Raw genomic sequence first — 22,028 nt, forward strand, 5'->3', positions numbered from 1 at the left:
TTGCGGCGAGTGGGGGCTGCTCTTCATTGTGGTGTGCGGGCTTCTCATTGTGGTGGCTTCTCTTGTTGTGGAGCACGGACTCTAGGTGCTCGGGCTTCAATAGTTGTGGCGTGTGGGCTCAGTAGTTGTGGCACATGGGCTTAGTTGCTCTGCTGCATGTGGGATCTTCCCGGATCAGGGCTCGGACCCGTGTCCCCTGCATTGGCAGGTAGATTCTTAACCACTGAACCACCAGGGAAGTCCCAGGGCTTATAATTTTCTGCCTCTACAGAAATGATGACTGAAAATGTAATTAGCAGAAGTAAATGAGACTAGAGAACCAACGAAATTAATATATTATTAGGCTTATTTTTAATATTATATCAAAAGTTAACATACCCTTTAACTTTTTTTAATATTTATTTATTTATTTATTTTTGGCTGTGTTGGGTCTTCATTGCTGTGCGTGGGCTTTCTCTAGTTACGGTGAGCAGGGGCTACTTTTCGTTGAGGTGCACAGGCTTCTCATTGCGGTGGCTTCTCATTGCAGAGCATGGGCTCTAGGCGCACGGGCTTCAGTAGTTGTAGCACGTGGGCTCAGTAGTTGTGGCACATGGGCTCTAGAGCGCAGGCTCAGTAGTTGTGGCGCATGGGCTTAGTTGCTCCGCGGCATGTGGGATCTTCCCGGCCAGGGACTGAACCCTTGTCCCCTGCATTGACAGGCGGATTCTTAACCACTGCGCCACGAGGGAAGTCCACCCTTTAACTTTTAACTTTACCTGCCCAGTGCTTTTGGCTGCTGAAAGAGAATTAGTGAGAATTCATTTTCTCAGTGTTCAATTTGAATCAAGGTAAGAGGGTATGGCCACTGGAAGAAAATTAATTTCATATAGATTTACCTGACTGCAAAGTGCAGTTCTGTGTAGGTAATACTTTTCCATGTCTTTTTGCTCAGTTTATACTAATACAACCAGGTGGATAGAAAACACATTTCTTGTGAAAAAAATTTTATGTGACATATATTTACAAGAACGTATGCCCTCAAATTGAATAGAATTAATGTAAAATTTTTCTTAAACTATCATGTTGGTTGCTTTAGGATAAAAATTTAGTGGGTTGAAGCTTTTGTTTTTTCTTTTTATTTTGGTGGCAGTGTAGAGTATATGAGGAAGAGGGGGTTTTATGTGTAAACAGCTCAATAGTTTTCAACCAGGTCAACTATTGGTTGAAAGCTCAGAGCTGTTCTCAGTTTTAATCCTAAATGTAATCTGAGCTGGGGAATACAAAAGTCCAAAAGAGAGGAGTAGTTTAATCAAAAGAATGGTGGAGAACAAGTTCTCAGCAAGAGAGTGGTTCTCAATGGGAACCACCTTGCAGCATTTGGGGTAGGATAGTTCCTCATTGTCTGAGTCCGTCTGATGAGTTTCAGGAGGTTTAGCATCTCTGGTCCCAACCCATTAAATGCTCATTACATCTCCTCATAGACGTGGTGACCAAAAATGCCCCACACATTTCAAATGTCCCAAGGGTCAACCTCTAGTCGAGAATCATTCTTAGAGGGACAGCACTTTACTCTCCCATAAAATGGGGATACATTGTACCTTCTTCAAAGTGTCATGAAGGTTTCTGAGTTAATGTACACAGAGTGCTTAGAACAGGGCCAAGCACATGATAAATGCTCAATAATTATGAACTATTATCATTATTTCAACTCCACAGTGCCTTTAATTTGTTAAGCACTCCATTTATTTAGCTATTATTAATATAATTAACTGTTATTGTTGGATGATTAGCTCAAGAATAGTCATCTCAGATGGGAGTAATGTGGTTGCTGGTAAGTCTCAGGGTGTGAGACAGTCTGAAAAGGGATATTCATTCAGCAAGAAGTTAGAGTGAGAAAAACTTGGCTGGATAAACCTTCCCTCAATATATGAGAAAACTGTGTACCTTTGAATCTTTCATTAGCACTTAATTAATGCTGACAGTTTATAAAGATGTAGAGGGACACAGGAAGGGCCTTATGTCCCAAAGTTTGGTCTTAATTTAGTTGTAAAAAACAGGCTCCACACAGGAAGGGCTTTGCAGTGTCCACTCTCACACTCGGAACACTAACTACTAATTTTGTTGTAGGCAAAGTAACCACCTCTTCTCTTGTAATCAGCATTTTTTGTAATATATCTCATTCAAACTGTTGAACACAAGTGTAGCAGAATGTATCTTCTCATGCGTAATTTCTTTATAATCTGAGTTTTTCCTTAGCTATGTGTCCCCTTGTGTTTAATTCATATAAGTAAATTATAAAAACATTACAGGAGGGCTTCCATGGTGGCGCAGTGGTTAAGAATCTGCCTGCCAACACAGGGGACACGGGTTCGAGGCCTGGTCCGGGAAGATCCCACATGCTGCAGAGCAACTAAGCCCGTGCACCACAAGTACTCAGCCTGTGCTCTAGAGCTCGCATGCCACAACTACTGAAGCCCGCGTGCCTAGAGCCCGTGCTCCACAACGAGAGAAGCCACTGCAATGAGAAGCCCGTGCACCGCAACAAAGAGTAGCCCCCACTCGCCACCACTAGAGAAAGCCTGCGCACAGCAACGAAGGCCCAATGCGGCCAAAAATAAATAAATTTTTTAAAAAATTACAAGATACATTGCCTAGAAGTTATTGCAGTTGGTGTTGATGTGAATGAGCCTTGAAAATAATATGGCAGTTCTAATAAACAACACTTACGCACACCTTGCAGCACATACCATGTCAGTACCATTGTTTTGGACCTCCTGAGGGAGCAATAAAATGCACTTTCACTATGACTATCTGGAACACTTGGGGTCAGATGTATTTTGAAATTAAATATTCAGAATATAGAAAGTGTAGGCATGGAGAAAATTTCCCCTCTTCCCTTCTAGGTTCTTCGGCTGGCCTAAAAATTAAATTGAAGACAGATTAACAAGAGAAAAACAAATTTAATTTCGTATATAGAAGGGCAGAGGCAGGAATGTAACACCCTATACCAGGGAATATGCAGCTTTTAAGATTTTCTTTCTTAGGATTAAAGAAACCCTTTGAGGGACTTCCCTTGTGGTCCAGTGGTTAGGAATCTGCCTTCCAATGCATGGGACGCAGGTTTGATCCCTGGTTGGGGACTAAGATCCCACATGCCGTGGGGCAACTAAGCCTGCAGGCCACAACTAGAGAGCCTGCGTGCAGCAACTACTGAGCCCGCGAACTCTGGAGCCTCCCCACCTCAACTAGAGAGAAGCCCGTGCGCCGTGATGAAGAGCCTGTGTGCCTCAACTAAGACCCAATGCAGCCAAATAAATAAATAAATAAATATATATTTATGCTTTAAATATACTTTTATATGTTTTTTTAAATCAGTCCAAAATAAATACTTTAAAAAATAAAATAAAGAAACCCTTTGAAAACAGCATACCTGAGTCAAAGCCTATCAGCCTTTTCTTATCTTACAAGATTCCATCTATGCATGTAAATTATGTTTTCCCCACTAAGGATATTTACTTAACCTGGTTCCGAAAAGAAAAAACTATGTTTATGCCTTGGGTATCAGGAATGTTGGGTGAATTGCTTCACTTCTCTGAGGTGCATTTATAAAAGGGAAGGTGAAAGGTGATAAATTAGCCCCATCACTAGTCTCTATGATGCCTTTGTTGGAATTAGGAAAAAAAAAAGTCCCCTTCCTCAAGATATCATACTGCCATCTGCTGGAAAATGGTAATAATATTGATAAATATAAAAACCTACACTGACTACAATTTAAATAGTGCCTCCTAGAATTGGATCACCCTCAAAACCCAGTTATTTCAAATAGGTTATAATAATAATAATAATTCCCAGTGACAAGTACTTTAGTTCATTTTATTAGAATGAAAATAAGTAGATCCTGCCTGGGAACACTAAATAAATTACATAATCTATTTAAAGGAGTCTCTATGCTTGTGCTAAAATTTCTACCTTTGACAAATAGCCTCTGTTTAACTTCATATCACAGAGAGTCAGACTAAGCAGGAGAAAACTCTTTGCATTGTTTTCTTCAGTATCATACTGGCTATATAATTTCACATATAATGTGAGAAAATAGTAATATTTCTGTAAAACTAAAATTTATAAGTTTTGTTGTATCCTCGTGGATGTGGAAGAAATAAAGATCCATATTGTGTTTAGATATACTCTATTAAAGGCAATTTAAATTTTTCCTATAATTATGGTAAGTGGTCAACTTGCTGCATGTCCCATAAGAGTTAAAAGCTATTTGTATATATTTGCTTAATTGGTGGATGCTTATAACCCAGGTAGATAGTGTTATCCCCATTTTACAGATACGGAAACTGAGGCACAAATATGTTATGTCATTTGCTCAAAGCCAAAAGCCTAGGAAGTGGATTGCTACACAGAGAAAGAGAGAGATTCAAACAAATGAAATATTATCTGTGCTTAACAAAGACTCACAGAATATTTATGGGATGAAATTAGTAAGACAAGATTGGTCAGTTCCTAGTTTTTAAAACTTAATGTGACAAATACAATTTCTTAGGACAAAGTCGACAACTTAAGTTGTCAAACTATTGTAAACTTTACAGTTAAAGATTACCTTTAGGGGCTTCCCTGGTGGCGCAGTGGTTGAGAATCTGCCTGCCAATGCAAGGAACACGGATTCGAGCCCTGGTCTGGGAAGATCCCACATGCCGCGGAGCGACTAGGCCCGTGAGCCACAATTGCTGAGCCTGCGCGCCTGGAGCCTGTGCTCCGCAACAAGAGAGGCCGCGAGTGAGAGGCCCGCGCACCGCGATGAAGAGTGGCCCCCACTTGCCGCAACTAGAGAAAGCCCTCGCACAGAAACGAAGACCCAACAAGGCCATAAATAAATAAATAAAAATTAAAAAAAAAAAAAAGCTTTAGGCAAACACATTTCTCAGAAGTCTTACTTTTTTTTTAAACCATCTGGCAGTAACCATAATAAGAGCATCCATAATCACACGACAAGGGATGAGTCTATGTAGTTATTTTTTAAGAACACCTTTATGGCAATTATTCACATACAATCCACCCACTTAAAGGGTACAATTTGGTGTTTTTTAGTATAGTCACACAGTTGTGCAATCACCACCACAGTCAATTCATTACACCAAAAGGAAACTATGTACCCATTAGTAGCCACTCCAACCGCAACCACTAATCTACTTTATGTCTCAGTAGATTTGTCTATTCTGGACATTTCATTTAAGTGGAATCACACAATATGTGGTCTTTTGTGTCTGGCTTTTATCACTTAGCATAATATGTTCAATTCATGTTGTAACATATAGTAGTATTTCATTTATTTTTATTGCCAAATAATACTCTATTATATAGATATACCACATTTTATTTATTCATTTATCAGTGATGGACATTTGAGTTGTTTCCACTTTTCAGCTATTATGAATAATGCTGTTATGAACATTCATGTACAGGTTTTTATGTGCACTTATATTTTAATTCCCTTGAGCATATACTTAAGAGTGGAGTTGCTGGGTCGTAGGGTAACTCTATGTTTCGCCTTCTGAGGAACTGCCAGACTGTTTTCAAAGCAGCTGAACCATTTCACATCTCCACCAGCAGTGTGTGAGGATTCTGATTTCTCCACATCCTCACAGACATTTGCCTCTTGACCATAGCCTAATTGCCCTGGCTAGAACCTCTAGTACAACACTGAATAAAAGTGGCAGGAGCAATCATTTTTGTCCAGTTCCTGATCCTAAGAGGAAAGCATTCACCATTAAGTATGTCATCTGTGGGTGTTTTATAGATGCCCCAGCAGGTTCAGGAAGTTCTCTTCTATTTCTAGATTGTTGTCTGTTTTCATCATGAAGGGGTATTGAATTTTGTCAAATGCTTTTTCTGCATACATTGAGATGATCGTGTGGTTTTGTCCTGTGTTCTATTAATACAGTGTATTATATTTATTGATTTTTGCATGTTAAGTCAACATTGCATTCCTAGGATAAACCCCACTTGGTCAGGTTGTCGAACACTTTTTTATATGTTGCTGGATTCAGTTTGCTAGTATTTTGTTCAAGATTTTTGTGTCTATATTCATAAGAGATACTGGTCTATAGTTTTCTTTGCCTGGTTTTGGTATCAGAGTAATACTGGCCTCATAGAATGACTTGAAAATGCTCCCTCCCCTTCTTTTTTTTTTTTTTTAAATGGGTAAATCCATAGGACAGAAAGCAGATTAATGGTTTTCTTTTTTTTTTTTCTTTTTTATTTATTTATTTATTTATTTATGGCTGTGTTGGGTCTTCGTTTCTGTGCCAGGGCTTTCTCTAGTTGCGGCAAGTGGGGGCCACTCTTCATCGTGGTGCGCGGGCCTCTCTCTATCGCGGTCTCTCTTGTTGCGGAGCACAGGCTCCAGACGTGCAGGCTCAGTAATTGTGGCTCACGAGCCTAGTTGCTCCGCGGCATGTGGGATCTTCCCAGACCAGGGCTCGAACCCGTGTTCCCTGCATTGGCAGGCAGATTCTCAACCACTGCGCCACCAGAGAAGCCCTTTCTTTCTTTTCTTTTTTTTGAGTCTTTGTCCAGCTGACTGACTTTTGCATATACGTGTGTGAGTGTGTGTGTGTGTGTGTGTGTGTGTGTGAGAGAGAGAGACAGAGAGAGAGAGAGACAGAGAGAGAGAAGAGATTCCTTCTCACCACACTCTCCAAAATATATTACCTTCTTTTCCAACTGCTGGATTCCCTCACCTTGTGTTTCTTGGTTGTAGGCTGATCTTTTTTCACAGCTCTCATTCATCAGGGCACAGATTTGTCAGTGTTACTTCACTTCAAACAGAGAAGAATAAGTTATTTATTTCTGAGTTCTATTTTACATACTCATACTATGTATAACATTCCAAAACTCACACCAGTCATTCAGGTGTCAAATTGAAAGTCAGATGACCAGGATAAAGACTTTATGGAAATTAATAACTCATAAAACAGCTTTTATTTCTTTTCCTATAAAAGTCCTAATATAAACATGCAAATTCTGCTGTCTTTTGTTCCTTCACAAAAGAATCTATCAGTACTCAATACATGTAAATGTGTTTATTTAAAAGGTAAACACTCAGCGAAATTAAAAATAATTTCTATGGTGGTCCAATGGGTAAGACCCCACGCTCCCAATGCAGGGGGCCCAGGTTCGATCCCTGGTTGGGAAACTGGATCCCACACGCATGCCGCAACTAGGAGTTCACATGCCACAACTAAGAATTCCGCATGCTGCAACTAAAGATCCCATGTGCTGCAACTAAGACTTGGCGCAGTCAAAATAAATAAATAAATAAATATTAAAATTGTCCCCCTCCCTCCAACCGTCATTCCAACTGCCTTTAAAAATAATAATAATAATAATAATTTCTATGGGATGGGATTTCGCTGGCGGTCCAGTGTTTAGGACTCCGCGCTTCCACTTCAGGGGGCAAGGGTTCGATCCCTGGCCAGGGAACTAAGATCCCACACACATGCCGCAACTAAGAGCCTGCATGCTGCATGACCAAAAAATAATAATAATAATAAAAATTTCTATGGCACATAATTATAACAATAATAATAATATATATTGTGTACTTACACCAGACTACAGAGTTTACAAATTATGCATTCAAGTTTTCTGGCAGAACAACCAACCCTACTATGCAAAGTAAAATCTTCAGTTTCAGATAGAAGACAGAGATTGTAAGAAGAGAAATAAGGCAACTATTCTTAGTCACTGTAGAAGATAATATATTATTTATATATAATTATAGAAGATTACAATTAACTCAGCAAGTCTCTCTTGAATACGTTCTTCACAAATGGAGATTAAAATATACACTTAAAATGAATAGTAATTTTAATCTTTAAAGTGCTTTGCATTTAATAATTCAAAGTACCATGTATCTTAAATAGTTTAAGCCCTGCTGTCTGAAATCCAAATACAATTTAAGGTACTTCAAGCCTCAATAGCTGAGGGAAAATGTAATGCCAGAGTTATACAAAATTATCCACAATTTAGTTATCTTTTTTTGGAGGGGGAGGGCAGACCAACCTTAATTGTCCAGAAAAAATATATACACACACACACACCTGTATGTATGTATGTGTGTATTTACATACACACACATACATGTGTATGTGTGTATAAAATTTGGACTTCGTTCCCTATTCAAATGATTCCACCAGAAATGTATTGAGTGTGGAAATTAGTACTATATGTGGAACATATACATATGAAGGAGACAGTGTTCTATTTGATGTTTTCTGGAGGTGCTATCGTGAAGAAACTGGTAGACATACTTTGGGGCTTAGAAAATGTTTATGTTAAATGGGAATTGGCAAAGTCCAGGTTGGACACTCTCCTAAAGGCATTATCTCATTTATCATAACACTTTTGCCTCTAAAACAAACCTGAGACATGTTCAGTACATTTTGTTCTCGTCCAGTTTTTAGTTTTATCCAAAAGTTTTTCCTATTGAAGAGCTTTTTGAAATCAGCTATGTGTATTGTATTCATGTATACTAATCAAATGATATTTAGACTTTTCAGAGCAAATTTACTTAATTTTTAAGAGAAAAAGAAAAAAACAGTCCATTTCATTGAGATTGTATACAATACAAATAATAGAATATTTAGGAGATTTTCCATCTCTTTTATCAAAAATTCAAATGTCTTGGCTTTTCATCAAATACTGTGTTACATAATTACCTGGATTTTCACTTAAAATTATTGCCCAATAGTCTGGATAAGTCAATTCATCTTCAGCTATAAGCAAGTACAATCTGTTATACGTAATGAAACCCAGCTAAGAGGATTTGTATTCAAATATATCCTGACTCTGAGATGAAAGAGTTGCTTTTGCACATACAAATACAAATTTGTAAAACAGATGTGTTTGCCATGTAGAAGCATTTTGGTCATGGGAATTGGACCACAGTTACCCAAACGTTAACAACAGCTAACATTATAATACCTTGAGCATTAAATTCACTGTCCTACTGAATCATCCAAATGCCCCTATGAGACAGGCATTGTTATGCTCCTTTTATAGATTATTAAACTGAAGCTTACCCAGATTTGACTTGTGTATAATTCATGAGAATTTGGAGGGATAAATATGCAAAGCATAATTTTTTGGAATGATGTACTTTTGGATTGACTTACCAGAACTGCTGAGATAAGAAAACACACTCCAATTCAACTTGTAGTAATGGAAACATGGGCTTTTCTGCATTTTTAAAACATATACATGTCCAAATGTGAATGGGTCAAGCTCATCACTGACATTGCCTTGAAGTCATTCAGAGACTTTCTTTTGCCCTTGCAGGTAGAGCGGGAAAAGGCCATTCTTCTGGCCAATCTCCAGGAGTCACAGACGCAGCTGGAACACACCAAGGGGGCACTGACGGAGCAGCACGAACGGGTGCACCGGCTCACGGAGCACGTTAATGCCATGAGGGGCCTGCAGAGCAGCAAGGAGCTCAAGCAGCTGGACGGGGAAAAGGGCCGGGACTCAGGAGAGGAGACCCATGACTACGAGGTGGACATCAATGGCTTAGAGATCCTTGAATGCAAATACAGGGTGGCAGTAACTGAGGTGATCGATTTGAAAGCTGAAATTAAGGCCTTAAAGGAGAAATATAATAAATCTGTAGAAAACTATACTGAAGAGAAGGCGAAGTATGAGAGTAAGATCCAAATGTATGATGAGCAGATTACAAGCCTTGAGAAGACCACCAAGGAGAGTGGAGAGAAGATGGCCCATATGGAGAAGGAGTTGCAAAAGATGACCAGCATAGCCAATGAAAATCACAATACCCTTAATACAGCCCAGGATGAGTTGGTGACATTTAGTGAGGAGCTAGCTCAGCTTTACCATCATGTATGTCTGTGTAATAATGAAACCCCTAACAGGGTCATGCTGGACTACTATAGGCAAAGTAGAGTCACCCGTAGTGGCAGCCTGAAAGGGCCTGATGATCCCAGGGGACTTTTGTCTCCACGGTTAGCCAGGCGGGGTGTGTCGTCCCCTGTAGAAACAAGGACCTCACCTGAACCAGTTTCAAAAGAAAACACAGAAGCCAGCAAAGAACCAAGTCCAACCAAGACTCCCACCATCTCTCCTGTTATTACTGCCCCACCATCATCTCCAGTATTAGACACAAGTGACATCCGCAAAGAACCAATGAATATCTACAACCTTAATGCCATAATCCGGGACCAAATCAAACATCTGCAGAAAGCTGTGGACCGGTCCTTGCAACTGTCTCGTCAAAGAGCTGCAGCACGGGAGCTGGCCCCCATGATAGATAAAGACAAAGAAGCCCTAATGGAAGAGATCCTCAAGCTTAAGTCCCTACTGAGCACCAAACGGGAGCAGATCGCCACACTGAGGGCAGTGCTGAAAGCCAACAAACAGGTGATCTCATTCTACTAATGAGCCATGCTAGCCAACACTTTAACTAGTTTATTCCTAAATGTTTTTGAGTGTCCACCACCATCAGGATGAGAGTTCAGATTCCTGGTCATTAGAGGAATAAAACAAACTATGGCCAGAGCCAGATCAGAATGTAATAATTTCTTTGAAGTGCGTGAATGGATGAAACAGGAGAGTAGCTATGCCCCACTAAGTAGAGGTAAAGGTGAGGAAATTAAAGCAGGAACAGAGAAGATCCAGTTGCAGATATAGAAAGGCAGTCCGGGCGGTACTTAGCTGGAGCCCAGCAATCACTGAGTGTAGAAATAGGAGATGGGGGGATGCAGAATAGGCTGGCATGGAAGCTTACACCAGGCAGAGACAGCAAGAAAGGCACCCTGGTAGGCAGCTAGACCAAACAGATGGGAGCTCTCTGGAGAGAGAGGTAAAGATAGAGATAAAATAGAATGTGCACTAACTGCCACTAACCACATATCTGAAATTTAGGTCCCCTTGGGATGTTAATTCACCTCAGTCAGAGCTTAAGCAGCAGAGAATTTTTCCTAACCATAGATCTTGTCCTTCTGGCATAAGTAGGAATGCTACCACATGATCCTACCTAACTCCTAGATCTCCTTGATGTCTGAATTTGGTTTTCACCCTCAAGCTTTACCTGGATGACAGTGCTGTGACATATAGGTGGGAAAATATTTTTAACCTCTGTTATTTTCTCTGGAAAGTGAGACTTGAAAGATACCTTTGAGAAGGGTGCTGAATAAAGGGTATTGATAAAAAGAAGCAACAAATCATCAAAAACCTTCCTGCAAATGTGAGCAATGCTAGTGTTGGAGAGTGAAAGTTAATTTCAGATTCAGACTTCCTTTTCCTTTATCTGGGGGAAACCATACCATTATCATGCCATCTACATTGCAGCTTTCTACCATCTTTATCTTCAGTTCCCATAAACCTGTTGATACAATTTGGAGGTCTATACTATAAGCAGTAATAATGTTTGCACTATATAAACATGTTTTTTACAAATCTAAAGGGAAAATAGGACCTTATTTTTGTGCTATCACTTCAGGAAATTAGAAAAGATTAGGGTGAATGAAGAATTTGTGAGATATCTGACTCCAGTTTGAGGTCAGAATAAAGAATTTGTTTCCATATCCTTCCAAAGACCCAATGATTTAGTGGTCATGAATAACTAATACCGTATTAGATAAGGCTTAGAAGACCTTCATCAGGGACATAATATACTGGGCATTCTTGGTCAAGCCATTCAAATAACTTCTTTGACTTCTTCCTGAAGTTTGAATATTACTGACCTAGAAACCTAGATCTATAGAAGTGTCAAGATGCTTAATTGACATAGAAGTACAGATAAGCATGGTTGATCAGCCAAGAGAGACTAATTTGTCAGTAAGCATTCATGGATTCCATATGTCATGGCAGGTAGTAAGTAGGGATGCAAAAATAAGTGACTAGCAATCTAGTAGAATTTCAATACATGCCTGTAATTATTTACAAGATAGTACCTATCATCGAGCATTTTAGAGTGATATACAGTGCCATAGGAATTCAGAGCAGTTCAAAGCATTCCTGGCTGAATTTTTATTTTCATAGTAGTTTGTGGTACCATTTGCATTACATTAGTGTCACAGCCCATATGGTCTCAGTAAATTAAATGTAAACACATTTCTAGCCATGCCTTTAGTTTACATTTTAATGATGTTAGGGCTATTGCTGTGATGCTGTGAGCCATAAATAGCTCAGGTCTCTACAGATGACATCCACTATATTTAGACATTGTGGAATATTTATTATTAAGGCTAAGCTAGGAATTCTGTCATAGAGGAAAAAAAGAGAATCTTCCTGTTTTTATTAAAACAGGCATTCTGCATTCTCTATGACTCTTTTAATATAACCTTAAGATTTTTTGTAAGCACAGTGTCTTCTGATGAGATAAGTAAATGTTTACAAAGGACCATCTGTATACTAAACTGTTATGGATGCTAAAGATTCAAAGAAGGCCAATACATGGTCCCTGCCTTCCAGAAAAAAACTCACAGACTTCTGGGGATGTCAGAATAGAACAGATAATTACAGTTTGATGTTGTACATGCTGTAATCCAATTTACGGGAACATTGCAAAGGAAGTAACTAATGTATCCTAGATCTAGACCTCTGTGGCTGGAAACAAGATTTTTTATTTAGAAAATCAACTTTGGGAGAATGTGGTAATGCAGACGTCAGCAAATCTGCTAATGGGTTAGAGATACTTACACTTTCTTAATTCCGAAAAAGCTCTGTGCAGTTTTGTGGACAAAAATCTACAAACAATGCTGAGTCCTTTGGGGCATTTTTCACAATAAATGAGTTTGTACTTCTGTTTCAGATATTACTCTTCTGTCACTTCCCCCTCTTTTCCCCTTAGATAACTGACCATGTAGCTCCACGTGTTTACAAACTTGTTACATCTACATTTTCACAACTTAAACTTAGGTATCTGTTCTAAATGATTATGTGTCTAAATTTTTAAAAAATTAAACAATTGCCATTTTTCCCCAGGTCGATTTCTGCATTCTGGATAACTTTCTGAATCTATAACATTTCTAAAGTTTCTACTGAGTTATAGCACTACAGAACATACTAAATTATTTTATGAGTAACCTCTCATTTTAATCTGAATTTAAATACAATCAAAACTATTAAGTTACATTAAAAATAAAAATGTAAAAACTATTAAGTTACGACTTTGGAATAAAAACATTAACAAACTACCTTATCCAATAGTGTTTTAATTAAAAAAGAATCCATTTATCTCTATAAATGGATTGGCACTTTGTAGAAGAAAGTTGAAGCTGTCCACTCGAAGCACAAAAAGAAATGTTAAAAAACCACAGTAGTCTTCCTGGGAAATCCCATTACTAATGGATTTTTTTCATTAGTAATGGGCTTTTTTCATTAGTATTGAATATTTTTACACACTCTGAAAAGCTGTAGTTAACAGTTTGTAAAAATGGTGTGTTTCCTAGTTTGGCTTCAATATGAATACCATGGGGGCTATGCATCAAATAGGCAGTCCCTAAATATACATTGATTTCATGCATTGATTTAGCCAACATTTTTTGTTCATTTGTTTCTATTTCCTACTGTGTGTCCGGCTAGTTCTCAATTTGAAACACTCTTAATTCCAAGAACTTAAACATGCCCAAATCCTAAATTCAAACAAATACTTTAATTCATTCAATATTTTGGTGTCTGCTTTGGCAGCATATGTACTAAAATTGGAACAGTACAGAGGAGATTAGCACGGCCCCTGCACAAGGATGACACGCAAATTCGTGAAACATTCTATATTTAAAATATATGTATATATATTTTTTGGAGTCTAATTTTATGGAGATTATGAAGAATTTGACTGTAATTTATTGTTTTGAAGAAGTTGTATACAAAGACTTAGGAAATAATTGATTCTTTGTTAATTCTTTTCCTTAAATATGTAATATGGATTTATAGTTTGTCCTACTCATGTTATAAATTGCAATGACCTGTGTCTTTTATTCTATGTTTCAGACCCACCAAGCACAGGTGACAAAAGAATATTTGAGTTCTATTGTATTTCGACTGGAAGCTGTGCTTCTTCACTAACTTCTCCTTGATAAAATCCTTCTTGTATAAAGTTTCATTTTGGCTCCCTTCATATCTGAAAATCCCACACTCTCAATAATATGCATTAAATATTTACTGAACTACTATCATTCCCTTAGCTCTTGATAGTGACTCTGGTTCACAACTGGCTTCTAGGGCAATTTATCCACATTATAGATTCACATTTATGTTTTGACATAAAAAAATTGCCCTATGACCAAAGTACATATATATGTTTATATAAAATTCAACCTAGACAATTTCTTTTTATTTATGAAAGAAATAGACCCAGCATGAAGAATCTGTATGATAGATTTTCCTGATATGAAAATTGTAAGCTTTGTGATTTTTCTGCTTTAGACAGCTGAGGTGGCATTAGCTAATCTCAAGAACAAATATGAAAATGAAAAAGCAATGGTGACTGAAACTATGACGAAACTTAGAAATGAACTGAAAGCTTTGAAAGAAGATGCAGCAACTTTCTCATCCCTGAGAGCAATGTTTGCAACAAGGTAATAGTTTTTCTTGCAAGATTAGGTGTGGTACATGGGGAAAAGACTTCCAAATGCACATGTTCATCTTCGTGCATCGTGAGTGTTAGTCTGCCATCTAAAAGGGCAAGGTGTAAAGAAAATACATGAGATTCCACTCTGACAAATCAAAGATAAAACCTTTTGTGCTGTTCTCCAGAGCCCTCTACTGGACACACTGGATCAAGCAATTCTTCTACATACAAGTGTTTTTATTTATTAATTTTTAAAATTTTTTAATTTTTTTTTATTTTTTGGCCTTGCCGCACGGCTTGCAGATCTTAGTTCCCCAACCAGGGATAGAACCCGGGCCCCCAGCAGTGGAAGAAGAGTCCTAACCACCGGACTGCCAGGAAATTCCCCATACAAGTGTTTTTAAATTAATATAATAGATATTTTTTCTAGAGCCTTATGTGCCCAAAAGAATTAGACCAAAAGAAAAAAGAAAAAAGAAAAAAAACCACCTCCAATAAGGGGGAAAAAACCCACTTCCTAAAATAGCTAAATATTACATTATCACCACTGACATTTATTTCTGTATACATAAAAGTGTTTATCATTAGCAAGTATTGTGAAAAAGATACTTTGTAATGAAGATTAATATTCATCATATCAGCTAATTACTTACTTTAATATAGTGTGAATTAAATTATAATTTCTAAAATGTAATTATATATATCACCAAATTTTTCACACTGCCCAACTAATTATTTAGACAAATATTAGTTACTACCTCCCCCCACCAGTTTTGTTATGAAGCACCACTATATTTTATTTTTTAGAGTTGAAATGATTGTTAAGAATTATTGATTCAACGTTTTCAAAATCTTGAGGTGTTCAATATAGTGTTGCAGTTTCCTTTTTGCTGTCACAATTCAGTGCCAAAACAAAAATAGTTCTATATTTTATATGATGCAAACTTGGTACAAAATTCACAAAGCATAATTATGTTTATGCTTTATTTACAGATTCAGTAAATTACTTACATGTAGCTGATATAATGTAAAAAAAAAAATCCTGGGCCCTGGAATCTGTCCAGCTTCCTTTTAGTGTCAGAAGAGAAAAGGCTCAAACTCAAACTTTGTTATTGACTCTTGGAAATGGCAGTGAGGCGGCCTAGTGCCTAAGAGACCACAAGGTTACAGGGGAACTGAAGGGAACTGACTTCTGGGTCTGAGCACAGTAGTTTGGGGAGTAGAATGTGCACACCTCTGGCCACTATGGCGGTGGAGGGCGGCAGGATGGAGAATGGGTTTGGTGCACAATGCCCCCCTCTTTGAAAAGGAAATCAAAACATTTTTAAAGGGACATTTAAAGTCTTGATCTGGTTTATTTAAGAATTATTATCCTCAAATAATGCATTTTCACAGAAATTTGTTTTTTCAGGTATATTAACTGCCTTACTCCATAGTATTTTTTAAAGTATTTTTATCTAACCAATTAAAATAAATCCAGTGTCCTGAAATCCACATTTTATTTTACTAAGCCCTGATTTTTCTTGTGATATTCCTACTATGCTTCTTGACATTCAGTGTTAAAGAAAATAGAACCCGGGAGATTGGGATTGACATATATACACTAATATGTATAAAATAGATAACTAATAAGAACCTGCTGTATAAAAAATTAAATTAAATTATATTTTTTAAAAAAGAAAATGGGACCCACCTGGATCTCAAGTTCTTTCACTACAAAGTCTCTTCTTTCTTTAAAATACCAAAAGTCTTGCTTTAATTCCAAAGTTTGTACAATACATTTTGGGTAACTCCAGAAAGTCATTAACTATCTTCTGATTCATGGAGAGTTCTTACTATCTTAGTGGGTAAATAAATGCAGAAAAAACTCTGAATAATTGTGTGAATAATTCTTTCTTCCAAATGTACATGTGCTTAGGTGTTACTTTTGGTAGAAAAAAGACCACCAAGCTTATCCTCCTGCTGCAGCACAAGTATCAAACCTGAGTAAAGATGTTCCTGACAGCCGGCTATATCTGTTTTGAACCCTATGCAAATCTTGGTTTTCTTTGACACCTATTGCTTTATCATCTGGTTGGGAAATCATTGAAGATACTCAGGTTTCTAATTCAGGCAAATCTGCCATATTGAAAGCAATAGCAACTACAGTCTGTACTCAATTAAAATAAAACCTATAAATATAGATAAAGTAGTATATATTTTCTTTACAAATATTATTATTCTTTTGCATGCTACAGGCATAGACTATAAAGCTATTGTAACACATCTACAATGCTGTGAACATTACCTGAGACTTTATTGTTGGTTCTTCTGCAACCACAATAACTCTGTCTCTGGGGTTTAAGATACCACCTATTAAGAATGTCCCTATATGTACTTAATTGTATAGATTAACTATCAGTTATTGAACCTGCTCTGTTTCCAGTTTTCTACTGTAATAGATTACTTCCATTATGATCTAGGAAGACCAGTGTTCCAAATATCTAAATTCCAGTAAAATTAATTACTTTCAACTTAAGTTCCAAACTTAATTTCACCAAGATTTTCTCCTGACCACTTTTCTGTTGTGGTTCCAGATGTGATGAATATGTCACACAGTTGGATGAGATGCAGAGACAGTTAGCAGCTGCAGAGGATGAGAAGAAGACTCTAAACACTTTGTTACGAATGGCTATCCAGCAAAAACTCGCCCTGACCCAGCGGCTGGAGGACTTAGAGTTTGACCATGAGCAGTCCCGTCGCAGCAAAGGCAAACTTGGAAAGAGCAAGATCGGCAGCCCTAAAGTAAGTGGGGAGGCATCAGTCACCGTGCCCACCATAGACACTTACCTCCTGCATAGTCAGGGCCCACAGACACCCAACATTCGGGTCAGCAGTGGCACTCAGAGGAAAAGGTATGCATGCAGCGATCTTCATAGTATGGTGCAGTGGCCAGATTTTAGTTAACTGCAAAAATTAATGTGCTCTTATTGTGGAGGATGGAGGAAGGAAAGGAAAGGAAAAACTGGGAGTGGGTGTATAAATGGGCCTTGCCAATGTTGGTTTTTCCAAATTAAAACCTTTGGATACTTGTGTTTATTTATTCCTTTCTGTCCCCCACACCCCATCTCTTGGTTAACCATAATATACTTTTCAAGTGTCTGTTAACATTTTTGCTGTTCCTTGTATGCATAAATATGCCTCTCCCTTACCTCCAACCTAAAAATTGGTAGATAAAAAGGTCAATATTAAGAATGAAGCTATGTTTTACATGGGTGATAGTTTTAATGGCAATGGTGCTATTTACCAGCTTCTCTCTAACGAGGCAAGGATATGAATGTGTTCTCTTAGGGGAACTTTTGTCCATATTCCGAAAACTGATGACTGACTGAAAGGAGATGTCTCTATTTAGGTCAAATAGGATGGAATATGTATAGTCTTTTTCTTAAAAGCAGGTTTTTGTGCTTTTTCATTTGGTATGTGACTATTGTTCAAAAGTCACTTGTATGGTTTTTAATGGCTTGATTTTATGACCTTTTTCCAGAGTCCTGGATGTTGAATTACTTACCCTGTATTTTCAGTTAATAGTAAAATTTTTATTTTAGGAGTTTTCAGTTAAGAATCAAACAATATAAATATTTTCTATTTGTGGTTCAAACTGACTAACTATAATAAATCTCTTTTCCAGTATCCAGTACAGTTTCCAAATAGGGTTGTATCCTGGTATGGAAACTAAACATTTAGTGAAAATCTTGATTTACTTGTTAAAAAATTTTAAATGCCAATATAAATAATGTTGTCACTGGTGAGGCTTTGAAAGGTAATTAAAGTAAAACTTTTTTGTTTCCTATATGTATTTTCTTGGATCTCCTGCAAGACAATTTTCACCTTCCCTTTGTGATCAGAGCCGTCCCAGGACTTCAGGGGCTTCCTACCTACAGAATTTATTAAGAGTTCCCCCTGATCCCACCTCCACAGAGTCATTTCTTCTGAAGGGCCCCCCTTCCATGAGTGAATTCATCCAAGGGCACCGGCTCAGCAAGGAAAAAAGGTTAACCGTGGCTCCACCAGGTAAACATTTTTTCCTTGGGTGCATGTGATGCAAATGATGAGTTGAATAGACAGCTCTCCCCTTCCTTCCAACCACTCACTCCCACCCATCCACATAGTCTAACTTTGATGACGGTAAATTCCTACGGTTAAAGTAAAAATGCCTTTATACCTCTCTTTCGGTTTCCTTCTTTACTCAGCCAGACAATCATTTCTTAGGAGTCTCCAGCGACCTCCTTTTAACAGCCAAGGATGGAAAATGAGAGTTGGAAGGAATGGGATAGCTGAAGGGAAACTAGCAACAGACACAACACAGGACACACACAGTCAGGTCCTATTTGCAGTTTGGTAGCTCATAGCAATTCCATCTTGGTCAAATTTTGTCATTTTCTTCTGATCATTTTTAATGTAATTTCAGTAAAGGGAACCATCTTTATAAAAAGCCTTTTGGGCTGATCTCCTTTTATAGTGACTCAGAATGTCTCCTCAGTTATAGAGAATGTAAAAGTAAAATCCTCTAAGGTTTTGCTCCTCAGGAACATTTAGGTCTTAGTATAATGTTCTTATAGTTTGTAAGCCCTTATTGATTTGTGCTTACCAGCATGCTCACAACTTACTTTAGCTTCACTGTTTAGCATTTTTCTTTTTTCTTTTTTTAACATTTTTTATTTTTTCTATGAAAGGCCTCAATTGAAAATGTGACTTCTGGCAGATAAAGTTCATCCTTTTGGGAAATCCCTGCCTGCATGCTAACTATAGGTCAGAGGTGGTACACAGGAATTCTGTGAAACAAAATAAGCCCAAAGGCAGCTGTTATTAGGCTATTGCAGGGAATGAAAAATTAAAACTAATTCTATTTAGTTGTCAACAGTTAGAAACTCAGGAGATTTCACCTGAACAGCTGTATTTCTGGGCTCCCTTGAAGGATTCTGAATATCTGGCAGCCCTAAGTCTGCATTCATGCATGTCAGCAACCTGTTGGATCTATGTAGTGCCTGCTGCTTTTAAACAGGGCAAACTGCAGTTTACCACAGGGCCCCTCGCTCCCAATTACTTATATCCAGCCTGCTGCACTTGTTTCTGTTATCTTCCGGCCCCTACTGTAACCTTTGAGTTTGCCACCTTGGCCACAGAATTTTTTTTGTTTTAATTTACTTCAATTTTACCTTAATTCCTTTTTGGAAACCTCAGCCTTTGGATCTCTAACACTGTACTTTCCTTATCTGATTCATAAATCAGCCTAGTGATTGGGATTAAAAGATATGGTGTGGAAATTTATAGCAGAAGTTAAACATTCTAAGAATGTTTGAGGACATAGGTAGTGATAAGGAGTTAGAAGAGCCTTAGCAGCCAAAATGTACACCTAAAACAAAAGGCAACAACTCTCCTGGATGTTCCTTCTTTCATTACTCTTTTCCTCTTCTTTTAGACCCCTTTGGAAGTCTGTGAGTCACCAAAGTGGTCCTGATTCATCAGGACACCTAACTTAAATAAAACCCACAGGTCTTTTTGTGTTCCAACTGGACTTAGTAGCACTATCTTCTAGAACTTAGAAAAGAAATTCTGTGATTAATAAGTAACCCTATTGTATTTTAATTTGAAAAGTGACATATCAATAAGATTAAAATTAGTAATGAATATTAATAACAACTATTTTCATTTTATGTATGACTAGTTGATGCTTGTTTACATTAATATCTATTTTACATCATTGTCATTACCTTGTGGAAACCACTAACAGATATCATAAACTTTTCTATGTTACTGCCTAGTCTTATTTTTATTTTTAAAGGTTGTATCGTAGATTCTATTTCAGATATTGTTATTGCATTAATCACTACATCCTCTCGTTAGCCACTGAGATGGTTTTCCATTATTTGTTATAAGATGCTGTTAGGAATAGCATGCATTCAACTTCTCATATATTTCATTTTCTTCTCAAGAGTGAGATCACTGGGTTAAAGTATGAACATCTTTATGTTTTTTGCTCCATTTTGATGTGCTGTCAAAAAGGGCATATCATGTACTAAAAGTCCAACATTTTCACACATTCTGACTCTTTCTACAACTTTATAGACACTGTACACATCTTGCAACTCTAAGGCTAGTCAGCATACATGAATGAGAATACTATTACGACGTCTTAAATTCTTTAGTTTTGAATAATGAGAAAATGCCATAGGCCTTAGAAATGATTGCTATACACAAGATTAGAGATAAATAATGTGGAATTCAGAATCGTCATTAGGCCAGAAAATCATTTTAATGACAACTTAGCATATTGATAAACCTTATATTTTTAACCATTTATTTGAAGTTAAAATAATAAAAGCAGAAGGAAGTAAAGCTGTTATTATAGCCTGAAGAATTTTTAATTGGATATCATGGAACCAATCAGATTAATCGTTAATAAATTCTTAAACCAACCCAGCAACATTTTCTAAAAGGTTCTGGTTAAATGAATTACTATAGAAACTTATTTGCCATCTACACCAAATTGTAGCTTCTAAAAATATTTGCACTATTGACAATATATATTATTTTTCCTAGGCTGAACTATATTGTATAAAACATATTAAACATTATTTGATGCTTTTACTATATAAAATGTTTTCATTAAGCTGAGGAAGGGAAAATATGCCATATATATCTAGTCCTATGTCCTATGCAAGAAATATCTTAAACCCATGGGAAATAATAGGTTTTATGAGTTTAATGTTATTATTATAAATTTACTTGCTGGTAACAATATATATTCATCACTTTAAAAGGACAATTTCCTGTTAATTTATCAGAATGTTTTTTGATAGGCATTGTTTTCAAAAATATATTTTTAATATATATTTTTAGGTGATTTTAATTATTCTAATCAGCAGATATATAGGTTTTCTATTGTGGATCATTGAAGTAATTAAATCAATAGAAATGATATTAGTTTAATTTCTTTTGGATCCTTTGGTTGAGGAATTGGAAGAGGTATAAATCTCATTTAACTTTTAAAACAGTTACATAAACAGAACATAAAATATTATTTACCATATATAAGGAATATTTTCAAATAGATTTCACTTCTATGAGATGGTAAGCAGAAACTACATCTTCTTCAAGGCAGAATTTCTCAATTTCTGGAAAATCAATTCTAGGATAGGGCATTGATTTTCAAAATTAGTAGAATGTTTTGTGCTAATTTGTTAGTACATTTTACTGATTGATTTCCAATGTTACTAAAACCTTGTGGAGGAAAATTCTGGCTATGGCTCTGTCTCTGCTTGCTACCTTAGCCCCTGAAATCCCAGAGTTTCCAGCCATGGCTTGTTGACTTTCTTGTTCTTGACTTTATCCTTATTTAGCATACAAACTCCAGCGTCCTCCCCCATGTGCCTACTAGCTTTGATGAATTTGAATCAAAAGGGGCCCTTCTGAT

At 37.1% G+C, this 22,028-nt stretch overlaps 1 protein-coding gene across 8 annotated transcripts in view; it reads left to right on the plus strand.

The window, feature by feature from the left end:
- Positions 1-22,028, plus strand: part of BICD1 (BICD cargo adaptor 1) — a 220,707-nt gene that overhangs the window by 157,622 nt on the left and 41,057 nt on the right. For 2 of the 8 annotated variants that reach the window (XM_082352131.1, XM_082352132.1), the window contains exons 5-8: positions 9,328-10,419; positions 14,431-14,582; positions 17,152-17,469; positions 18,432-18,625. In XM_082352131.1, the coding sequence (XP_082208257.1) occupies positions 9,328-10,419; positions 14,431-14,582; positions 17,152-17,469; positions 18,432-18,625 (1,756 nt within the window). Of the gene's footprint in view, positions 1-9,327; positions 10,420-14,430; positions 14,583-17,151; positions 17,470-18,431; positions 18,626-22,028 lie in introns of those variants that run through there. The other 6 variants (XM_082352133.1, XM_082352127.1, XM_082352137.1 and 3 more) reach the window with 4 other exon arrangements.

This window comes from Balaenoptera borealis, assembly GCF_965194805.1.
Source record: "Balaenoptera borealis genome assembly, chromosome: 13".
NCBI lineage: Eukaryota > Metazoa > Chordata > Mammalia > Artiodactyla > Balaenopteridae > Balaenoptera > Balaenoptera borealis.